This window comes from Lipotes vexillifer, unplaced genomic scaffold (genome assembly GCF_000442215.2).
Source record: "Lipotes vexillifer unplaced genomic scaffold, Lipotes_vexillifer_v1.1 scaffold585, whole genome shotgun sequence".
Classification (NCBI taxonomy): domain Eukaryota; kingdom Metazoa; phylum Chordata; class Mammalia; order Artiodactyla; family Lipotidae; genus Lipotes; species Lipotes vexillifer.
Genome location: NW_006793006.1, coordinates 1150798 through 1162445, shown reverse-complemented (window position 1 = coordinate 1162445; position 11648 = coordinate 1150798). Strand labels below are relative to the sequence as shown.

Below are 11648 nucleotides of genomic sequence, written 5' to 3'. Positions count from 1 at the left end.
AAACTCCCAGACAGAGGGATGGATGCACAAATAGGCGAGCGGACAGGACAGCCCCGACCAGCCGCGCGGGAGTGAGGTGGGCAGAGCATCCGTCTGGGCAATGGGTCTCGCACCACAGGCCTGGGAGCCGCGGGTATTCACCGTCCTCGCTCCAGCCAAGGACGACTTCAGCATGAATAGGCAACCGTCCTATCCTCAAAGACTTGGCGATTTGGTAGAAAGCGCCACTTTCACTTCCTGCCGCAGGGTTGCCAGATTTAGCAAATGAGAATGAAGATCGCTCGGTTAAATTAGAATTTCAAATAAACAGCGAATAACTGTTCAGCCTACATATGTCCCGTGCAATATTTGGTATATACTTAAACCAAACCATTATTCGCTGTTTATTTGAAATACCAATTTATTAGAGCATCTTGTATTTTACCTAGCAACCGAGGGGGAGGGGAGGTACAAGCGAACAAGACAGGTATTTGCAACCTGAGAGTCACGTGATCCTTAAGTCAACCTGAGCGCTTAGGGAACATTCCCTCCCCGCCCTTCCCCGCCTCCTCCCGCCGGTTCCACCCCCGTTCGACTGCCCCGCCCCCTCCCCGCCCCCGCAGAAACCGCCTCCGCCCACCGGCCTGGCCCCCGCTAGCCCGCCCCGCCCCCGCCGGCCGGCCACGCCCCTCCGGGCTGCCCGCGCGGGCGCCGGTCTCTGTGAGGCCGGCGGCTCCTCCCTGTCCGGGCGCCCGAAAAGCTGGGTCCCGCGAGTCCCCGCCCAGTTGGGAACAGCTGTCGGAGTCCTCGCCGAGGCCTCACCTGCATGTCTCAAGGTTCATCCAAGCCCCGCACCTGTTCCTTTTAGAGTTAGGGACGCTCATGAAGGCTCACAGGCACGTGGAGATAGTTCTTGGGGATTGTGGCCAACATTCTGACAAAACGGAGAAGAAAAATAATGAGTGTCCGACAAGGAATCAAAGTGCCTGGGATGTTTACATAGGAAGGCAGCATCAGCGCAACTTCCTATCGGACAGGTTTTTGTGTTGGTGAAATCAGAGCGTAAAGGTGTCATCTCAAAATTCGGCCGTTGATCGAGAACTCATATAAATCATGGGAATATTGGATTTTAGAAAAAAAGCCATCCAATTTAGAACGTTCATTCCAAAGAAAACAAAGATTGTGTTTTCAAAATAAAATTAGAAAATAAAACTTAAAATAGCCCAGGAGTGTTCCCTATGGCTTTGAGTGCTGCTAATGACAGGATTGTGTCAGTCACGGTAATAGTAGCCCTTTGTGCGTGGCTGTATAAGAAGAGGCGGGTCGGCCTTTATTTACTGAGGACGTTGAAATCTATTTGTTTAGGTCAAAGGTCAAATGGTATGTCTAAAATTCTAAACAACTATTAGAAAAATTCAGACCTTTTTTGATCCTTCATGCTCAATTAGCTAAATTTAAGATTTAGTTCTGAGAGTTCTTTCCCTACTTTCAAGTGGGCCATGTTTCATTACTTCATAAAAGGATGAAAATTGGTTGCAAAAACAAATACCCCAAAAGGTGTAAAGTCATTCTTCATAAATCCAAAATTAAATTAAAAAATGAAGATATGTGGTTATCTACAATGTGTGGTTTTGTGTTTTTGGATTTTTTTTCATCAAAAGACAGCTATTTAGGAAATTTACTGTATTTTTTGTTTTGTTTTGTTGTAGAATTTTTCCTTATTGTCTCCAATTGTGTATTGTGAGGTGAAACAATCATGTCACAATTTAATTTTAATTTAGTATAGATGGCCTGTGTTAAGCACAGAATTCACTGGACAGATTTTTAAAAAGGGGTTCCCAAATGAGAGTACTTCAGACAAAAGGGTTATGCCTGAATTAAGCATGATATATTCATCATCTTCAACTGCTTTGTACTTCTTTGGGTAGCTACAGAAGTGATGATTTTTGGTCATAATTGTGATGTCTGCAATGATACATGAAGATGTGGGCTGTTCATTTAATGTGTGAACATAATGGGGGATGGCCAGTATAGGTAGATCAAGAATATATTGGTAAATACAGCCTTAGGAGTTCTACAATTTTTTTTCAAGATTCAACATAGTATCAATTAAAAGAATTGACATATCTTTGAATGTTCTTTCAAACTTGTTTTTTATTCTTTAAATTGTCAGTTAAAGCTCACACATTGTGTTTGACATCAAGAGCAGGGTTTTCCGCTTCCTAGCGTTGAAAGTCACTCAGATCAGTAAATGATGAGATCTTCTACTTGAAAGGGCCTTCTGGGAGGTCCTCTAGAGTGGGTCCAACCTGTGGACCTTAGACATCTAGGAACCTTGGGAAATGCTTCCTCCAAAGAAACTTTAAAAAGAGCGTGATTGTGAGCTCTCAGTGATCAGCTATTGTATTAGTTGTCTTAGGGCTGTTGTAGCAAATTCCCACAGACTTAAAGGACAGAAATCTATTCTCTCACAGTTCTGGAGGCTAAAAGTCCGAAATATGGCAGCGCTGTGTTCCTTCTAGAGGCAACTGTAAGGGGGAATTCATGTCCTTCCTCTTCCACCTTCTGGTGCTCCAGGTGTTCCTTGGTTGTGGCCACATCACTTCAGTCTCTGCCTCCTTCTTCATGTCTCCTTCTCTGATAAGGACACTTGTGATTAGATTTAGGGCCCAGCTGAAAAATCCAGGATGATTTCATCTCTAGGTCCTTCACTAAATTACATCTGCAGACTCAGTTTTCCAAATAAGGTAACATTCCCAGGTTGCAGGGATTTGACCTCCACATTTTGGGGGGAAGGACCATTTTTCAACCTACCACATCTAACACAGCCTAGAGAAAGCCTGATATTTCACTGAAGTCTTGTGTATTTTGTTAAAATCCTGTGAATTTTGCATTATAGTCATTTTCTGGATTTGTTTTCCTGTATTACTTCATCCTTTATTCAGTCAACCTCTGTTCTGGACACACGATACAGACAAGTTTCCTGCCCCATAGGAGATAACACACTATCTTTTCAACAAATTTTTGAACGCTGTAAAGTTGTAAACGGTGTATAGTTCATGGTTCACAAAGATGTGTCATATTTTTACTTTGACATCACTGTTAAGTACTCCCATTTGAAAAGGTAAAAACAAACTTATGTGTGCCCATGCATTGTCTTAGCCTGAACAATGTCTCCCCCTTGTGTTTTTCTCCCAAATAGACTGCAGCTCTAAGTTAAAACCACATTAGTTTAAAACCATGACTGAGATTCATTGTAAGCTTTTGGGCATTATAGAGTTTCTCATTCAAGAAGTACAAAAAGTACAACACAGTATTATTTCACAGGAAAGCTTGATAAGGACTCTGCTTTTTCAAACAACACCCAGTTTTCCAATGCTCTGACATCAACTGGGTGTTCTACATTTCAATTTAATTCTGGCACTAATTACGCGGAGGTGGCACAGACCTCAAACGTCAAGGGCTCAGTCCTACAAGACTGCTTCCACTTCAGACACCAGCCACAAAGCGGGTGTCCAGGCTGCCCACACTTCTGCCTGGCCAGCTACAAATTTGGGTGTTACCACGACCTCATCTCAAGTTCAATAATTGACTAAACAAACAAACGAAATGCAGGAAAGCACTGTACTTACAAAAAACAGTTTTATTCTGAAGGATACAAACCAGGAACAGGTCAATAGAAGCGATGCCTGGGGAGCGGCTGGGTGAAGGTTGGGTGCAGAAGTCCAGCACTTTCGCCAGGAGCACCAGCCTCCCAGCAAATCAACCTGTTTACCAGCCCGGAAGCTCCCCGAAATCTTGTCATTCCAGAGTTGGTATCAAAGTTCCATTTCATGGGCGTGGCTGATTGGATCACTGACTTGGTGGGACTCAAACTTGTCCCTTCCATTGAGATGTGTGTTGAGGGTGGGGGGCAGGGGGCATTGAAAATCCAACTTTTAAGCCCAGAGAGCCCCTCCCCTGAAACTAAATATGGGACATCAAGAATAACTTCATTAACTTAAACTCAGTTATGAGGGGAAGGGACTTGTTATGAGTAACAAAAACCCTTCAACCACTCAGGAAATTCCGAAAGTTTTAGGAGCTCTGTGCCAGGAACCAAACTGGGGACAAAAGCCAAATATATATATATTTTTTGATACCACAAGGACCTATGTGATCTTTTTGGAAGAACCCAGGGATAAGCCATAATGAATGGGGATGTCAAATGTTATTTAAGTTCTTAAACTAGTTCAGCTTCCTAATTCACGAATGAAATGAATAAGAAAATACCTTGGAGAGGTAGATTAGAATATCCACCAGCATAGTAAGATGGGAAAGAATTATGTCAAGATTTATTCAGAATTTTTAAGTGTCAAACTGAAAGATATTTAAATGCTCTGAGCCCAGAGAACAGGGGAAAGAAAACCAGATAGGGAGGATTTTATAGCTATATGGAAGACTTGGAATTCCTTAACCAAGTATGCCCTGGACATACTTATGAAGGAAGTGAAAATTATACCATGGATTAGGGAAACTTTTGTTAAAGAATGTGGTACCTCTACCACTTCAATTTGCTGAAGAATTAGCATCCAGTGGACTCTAATGAAAATATTTATTTAGCTTTTATTTTTTGTCAAGCACTTATTAACTTCTATATCATTTCTAAATCCCTAATAAGTGTGTTCTTAAGTCTCTGGGTCAATAGACTGGGAATGACAAGAACAAAAATATTTTCTTTTGAAGTGTGAGCAAATTGTTTTTTAAAATCTTGGGTGGCCTCACAGATATAGAGGACCAAAGTTGTGGTTACCAATGGGGAGGGGGAAGTGGGGAGGGGCAAGATAGGGGTTGAGGATAAGAGGTACAAACTACTATGTATAAATAGATAAGCTATAAGGATATGTTGTACAGCACAGGGAATATAACCAATATTTTATAGTAGCTATAAATGGAGTAGTATAACATTAAAAATTGTGAATCACTACATTGTACACCTGAAACTTTCATAATATTGTAAATCAGCCATACCTCAACTGAAAAAAAAAAAAGATCTTGGGTAGTCTATAAGCCTTGCACTAGACAAATTAATACCTCTGATTGCCATCTGGTGTTGAACAAACAGCATTTTGTAATAGATGTTTCCTAACCTTTGCATTCTGAAATGTTGTCTTTTCTCTCTATCTCCATAGAGGTCACTATTGCTTTGCCCTGTCCTATTTCTTTCCTTAAGAGGAGGCTGAACTTGTATTGCTACCGAACTCAGGTTCAGCTGCTCACTGCTCAAAAGTCAATAATCCGAGAGGTAAGTGTCACTAGAAAGGAAAGGTGCTTTAATTAGAAAAGCCTGCAATCTGGGTAGAAGGTGGACTCGTGTCCAGAAACCAACTCCGAAGATTCTGCTCAGTCATGATAGTTTTTAAAGGGAAAAATGGGCGAAAGAATCTCAGTGAATCATCAAGGCAGGAGGTTGGGTTCTGCATCATTCTCCTCTGTATGCAGACTGGCTGACTCTCTTTTCAGACATTATCTTGCCCACATGATCTGCCTGCAGGATTCCTTAGGAGGCCTTATGTGGGGAGAGAGCTAATCATTCTTTAATTATTTAATTCTTCATTCTTACTTCTTTTTATCCAGGAAGATTAGGCAAGGCATGGCATGTTTCAGGAGAGCATAAGTCAGGAGTTAGGTTAAATTACTTAGTGATCTTATTATTATTACTATTTTTTTTTGGCGGTACGCAGGCCTCTCACTGTTGTGGCTTCTCCCGCTGCGGAGCACGGGCTCCGGATGCGCAGGTTCAGCGGCCATGGCTCACGGGCCCAGCCGCTCCACGGCATGTGGGAGCCTCCCGGACCGGGGCACGAACCCGCGTCTCTTGCATCCGCAGGCAGACTCCCAACCACTGCGCCACCAGAGAAGTCCGACCTCATTCTTCTAACTAGGTTCTTTGAAGGTTAGAGAGGAACAGAAATGGGCAAACAGGAAAGGGGCAGAAGAGCCGCTTTCAATTCCCCACTGTCAAACGTCATTCCATTTCTATGGGATTAGGGGCAAAGGTCCATCTTCTGTAAGTTCTTCATGCTGACATAGGGCACCATTTTCTCAAGTGGCAGATGTCAACATTGGTCTGTGGCAGCTCTTTGCTGACAATTTAAGTTGCCAGCTTACATATATGGGCAGAGAAAGCTACAATTATTTTGATGCCCACAAGGATGCAGATTATTATGAGCAATAATTTAAATCCCATGCTCTTGAGGCCAGTTCTTGGAATTGTGCTGGCCATAGATTCAGTACTGCTCAAGTTGGAGCAGCTTATGTCATGTCCTCTGGTGGCAGTTATAGTACTTGTAAAACAACTCAGAATGTGCATCAGACACCGAATCTATGACTCTATTGTCCTAATCATTAGGACATTAACTGCTCAAGCCTCTGCTCCTTTGTGACCTTGGGAAGCCCGGGAGACTTCCGCTTTTCTGCAAAGAAGAGGCAAAGAACATAGAGAGGCTTTTGTAACCCTTTTCTTTTTCCTTGAATTGTATCTTTTATCCTTTCTTGGAATCCACGCAAGACAATGTAGGCAGAATTATGGAGGGAAAAAGTTTTCTGAAAAGAGGGCAGAGTCAATAGTAGCAAAAAAAGGACATTAGTGAAGGAGTGAGAACTTACACAGATTCTTTGATTTGCAAGAGGAAAGATATTATCACCTTTCAAGGAACAAACTCTCATGAATGGTCGTGGTAGTAGCAGAAATCAGATTAGAAGTGACTGACAAAGAGACTGACTATGAAGTTGTGGATGGAGCAGGACCAGGTGATCCGGACAACTGAGGTGAAAGGAAGAAGAAAGAAGGTAGAGGGGAAGGTGAAGGCGAACAGAGAATTCCCCAGCAGTGCTGCAGGTCTGAGCTAGAAGGAAGGGACCTGGAGCCTGTAGAAGGCTACCGTTGTCTTCCCTCCAACCCTCCACTGAGTAACAGAGATCAATGTGCCTGACACTCTCCAGGGTGCTAAGGTTAGCAAACAGCACTTTGAAGAGCGGAAAATTACTCACATTTACTGATGTGTCAGATACTGCATTTGAGTGATTCACATATAGAAACTCATTCCGCAAACAACAGCTTACTTGGGAACTCCAGTTGACCCTTGAACAATGCTATGGTTAGGGGCGCTTCACAGTCAGAAATCCCCGCGTGTAATTCATAGTTGGCTCTCCGTAAACTTGGTTTCTCTGTATCCAAGGTTCTGCCTCCGGGAACCCAACCAACTTCAGATGGTGTAGTACCATAGTATTTACTATTTAAAAAAAAATAAATTTATTATTTATTTATTAATTTTGTCTGCGTTGGGTCTTCATTGCTGCACGTGGGCGTTCTCTAGTTGTGGCGAGCGGGGGCTACTCTTCGTTGCGGTGCACAGGCTTCTCATTGCGGTGGCTTCTCTTGTTGTGGAGCACGGGGTCTAGGCACACAGACTTCAGTAGTTGTGGCGCGGGGAAGTTAGTTGCTCCGCAGCGTGTGGGATCTTCCTGGACCAGGGCTCGAACCTGTGTCCCCTGCATCGGCAGGTGGACTCTCAACCACTGCGCCACCAGGGAAGCCCTACAAGTGATTTTTGTAAATTGAAGGATTGTTTCAAATCAAACAAACAAATGAAGAAGAATATGTAACAGAGACAATATATGTCCCACAAGCGCTAAAATATTTATTATTCAACCCTTCACAGAAAATTTTGCCAACTCCTTGTCAAGAACTGGGACGGGTCTGAGATTTTATTGCACTTGAAAGCTGACAAGTTAATTTGTATCAGTTTCATAGATGATGACAAAAGACATGAGATTCCTGGATCAGAAATGAAGGACTTTATTATTGAAAACAGTGGCTAGGGCTTCCCTGGTGGCCCTTTGACTTCCTTGAACTCATCTATACATTTATTGATTTAACATTTTTTTAAGGGGCCGACAACGTGGCAAATAAAGTGCATGACACTCTGATAGGATGACACAGGTCTATTGTCATTTAGTTTTGTAGGGGAGGCAGTCAAGTAGTACTGGGTGCTCTGATACAAGTATAAATATAGTAGATAGTGCTGGGGATAAATAAAAAACGTTCTTTTTAACCTGAGTGTTTGGGATGAAGTTTAGGAAAATACGATAGTAACGTTAACATTTGCAGAATATCCAAAATTTCTCAAATTCATTTGCAAAATGGCTAGAGAGTGTATAGAAAAATGAACCACAGGCTTCCCTGGTGACACAGTGGTTGAGAGTCCGCCTGCCGATGCAGGGGACACGGGTTCGTGCCCCGGTCCGGGAAGATCCCACATGCCGCGGAGCGGCTGGGCCCGTGAGCCATGGCCGCTGAGCCTGCGCGTCCGGAACCTGTGCTCCGCAACGGCAGAGGCCACAGCAGCGAGAGGCCCGCGTACCGCAATAAAAAAGAAGAAAAAAAATAAGAAATGAACCACATTCTTCTACGTATGTCTCTGCAGGGCAGATAAGGAGAATCGAGTCTTGTCAAAGCAGGTAACAGAATTTGGTTATGTCAATCACAAAGTTGCCTTCTTTTCCTTACTGCTTATAGTAAGAGAAATTTTTAAAAAATGGCCTATGGGATATGTTTCAATTAAGGTAAACAGGCCACAGTATATTGAATTTCTATCAATAAATTGAGTTCGTGTTCTCTAACTTTCCTATCAGCATCTTGGAACAGAGCCATTTAAATGTAGCCCTTTGGGGTTGGCGGGGAGAAGGGGACAGGATGGAAAAAGTCACCACCCAAGGAATTAAGGGGGAAGATCCAACATTTATGATATTTAGATGATTTGCTAGGTGCTTTCACCTTCTTATACTAATTCCATTTTCTCCATTAACCAATTGATGCTGTGAGAAGGTGTGTAACCTGACCAAGGTCAAAAGGCAGCTAACAAACACCAGTGCCCGGGATTGATCTCCACTGGACGCGGTCTTTTCCACTATGCGAGTCCACCAAAAACACGTAATAAAAAACAACCCCCAAAGCAACCCCTCCCCCACCCAAACCTGTCCCTTCAAAGCGGGCTTAATCACTAAGACCTAGAGGCCATTTGCTAGGCGGGTCCGATCTAGCTGAGAAGGTAATCCCGGTTCTGCAAATCTCTCGCCAAACTCCATCCTGGCTAAAGGAGAGACCCGAGAGCCACTGGCCACACTCCAGGTGGGTCATGGAGCACCCAGTGCGCCCTCTAGGGATGGAGGTTTCAGACCCTCCGCGCAGGTGCGCGCGCACCTATCGCCTGCCGCGTACGCGCCGCGCGGGGCGGGAGGGCGAGGATGAGTTACGTGCTCCGCGCGCGTGCGCCGGGCAATGCTCCCTGTACGTGCGCCGTACATGGGCACGGCGTCCCCGCGCTCCGAGTTTCGGGAAGGGATTCGGCCCTGCGCCGAGTGGGAGTCTGGGAGGGGCGTTTCCCGGGCGGGCGCGGCGCCCCCTGGCGGCGGGCGGCGGCGCTGGGGGCCCTGGCGTCGCGAGATCAGGCGTTCTCCGCGGGCAGACCGCGGCGGGGCCTTGCCTGCTAGCGCGGGGTCCTCGGCGGCCTGGGTGGCTCGTTCCTCAGCTGCTGTCGTAGGCGCGGACCGCTGCCAGTGCGGCTGCAGTTGGCTCGCGGCGGCGGCGGCGGCGGCCGAGGCGGGGGTTGAGGCGACAGGCGAAGAGGGCGGCGGGCGCGGCGGCGGCGGAGCCCGGGGCGGGCGGCAGCGAGGGGGGCGAAGATGGCGGACGTGCTCAGCGTCCTGCGACAGTACAACATTCAGAAGAAGGAGATTGTGGTGAAAGGGGACGAAGTGATTTTCGGCGAGTTCTCCTGGCCCAAGAATGTGAAGACCAACTACGTGGTTTGGGGGTGAGTCCGGCGCGGCCGGGGCCGGGGGGCGGCGGGGCAGAGTTGGGCGCCCCCGGGCCCCCTCTTTCCGAACCCCTCCCCCCGTTCCCTTTGGGGATGGAGGAAGCCTGGTGCTCCGGGGAAAAAGTTTTCCCAGGAGCAGCAGTTGCACTTGTAGGTGAGGAGGGAGCTGGAGGAGAGCTGTCTGCAGCGGTCCATCCTCTGAGCGTCGGGGGAGGGTGCCGTGGCGGTTTGTTTCTGCCCGTGTGTGCCGAGTGCTGGCTGCGTGCATAGGTGTAGAAAGGATCGCACCGCCGGGTGCCCAGAAGTCTCTTTTTTGTTCTTTAGTTGTTCCTTTCTCTACGCGGCTGCTTTGTAACTGTCTCTGCGGGCCCCTTGCAACTCCTGATCTGTTCCTTCTCCTTTCCCGATTCCCTCAAGCAGAGAGAAGGGAACCAACTCTGAAGTCAGGACGGGAAAGAGATTCGGTGACTTTGGAAGAGTAGTCAGAATCTGTTGGAGGTGAAGGCAGGAGTTTCCTCAGGGAGAAGGTTACTGCTGAAGTGGAGTAATGGGAAAAGTAAATGGGGAAAGACTCTGAAAAAGAATATAGATATATACATATGTATTACGAAAAGAGAGAGAGAGAGAGAGAGAGAGAGGTCTGATCATCTTTGGGGGCCTTTTGAGGGATGTCTCTCTCAGTGGTGTTTCATTTGTATAGCTAGAAACCTGGGCCAGAACTTCCATACTCATTTTGTTTGATTGAGTGGGAGCAGTGGGCTTTAGGAAGAGTTGATGAAAAGCTAGGGGCAGTTTAGTTGGTTGGTTTTTATTTTTTATCTTTTGGCCTCGAGGGCTTACGATTTAATTAGCTTTGTGAAATGTTGATGGAGAAATCATTCTGAGTTTTCTGTGTTTTTTCTCTTCCAGAAGGAATTTGCCCAGACAGAATTGCATTTGATTGGGTTTTAAAAACAACTTTTAAGAGTTTGGGGAAAAGAACTTGATTTGGGCAGTGCCAAACTAGAAGAGGTTAGGAGCCCTCTGTCTCACCCATAATAGCTAGGGGCTGATTGGGTTTTTAAGTGATTGGTTTTTCTTTAAAAAATGGTTGAGTACTCGAGGCAGTTCAATCTGAGAACTAGGAAAAATTGTGAGGAGCTGGGTCGGTGCCTCAGAGGAGGTTACCTCGATGAGAGTAGAGGAGATAAGACATAACTTGATAAGAATCTCATTCCCGCTCTTAAAAGAGCAGTCACCTGGGGGTGTTAGGAAAGGTTTCATGGACGTGTGTTTGGCATATAGACATGCTACAGATTTTTCTTGAATAAGTGAATGAACAAATGAATAAGCTTTAAGGAATGGATAGGAATTCTGAGGGTGAAATGGTGGGTTTGGTGTTCCAGGATTAGGGAACTGTGTGGTTAAAGGCATGAGAGCGGGAAAGGAAATGTTTTAACAGCCATTCAGTGAAGCAGGTAGTGAGAAAGGAGTGCTTAGAATAGTAGATTTCAAACTTTCACAGCAGTGTATTACACCAATACCATCATTTTCATTTACTGTTATTCTCTGTGCACATGTAAATACACACATGTACATAACATTAAACAATTTATCCTTATTGAATGCAGTGCATTCTATTTTTGTTTTTATATATCATAAAGAAATACCAGGTTGTGGCTCATATATTATACTTCACAGTACAATGATTGATAAGTGGTGTGTGGTTTGAAATATATTGATGTAGAGGAAAAGTGGAAACAGAGGCTAGAAAAGTAGGTTTGGGGCTGTTTGTATTGGGCGGTATTCAGATGAATTTAAATAACACGG

General features: G+C 45.2%; 1 protein-coding gene across 1 annotated transcript in view; it reads left to right on the top strand.

Moving 5' to 3' along the window:
• The first annotated feature begins 9686 nt into the window (after positions 1-9686).
• CDC73 (cell division cycle 73) overlaps positions 9687-11648 on the top strand; it is an 88779-nt gene continuing 86817 nt past the window's right edge. The window contains exon 1 of the mRNA XM_007466195.1: positions 9687-9836. Coding sequence (XP_007466257.1) covers positions 9706-9836 — 131 coding nt within the window. The 5' untranslated portion in view covers positions 9687-9705. The remainder of the gene's footprint in view (positions 9837-11648) is intronic.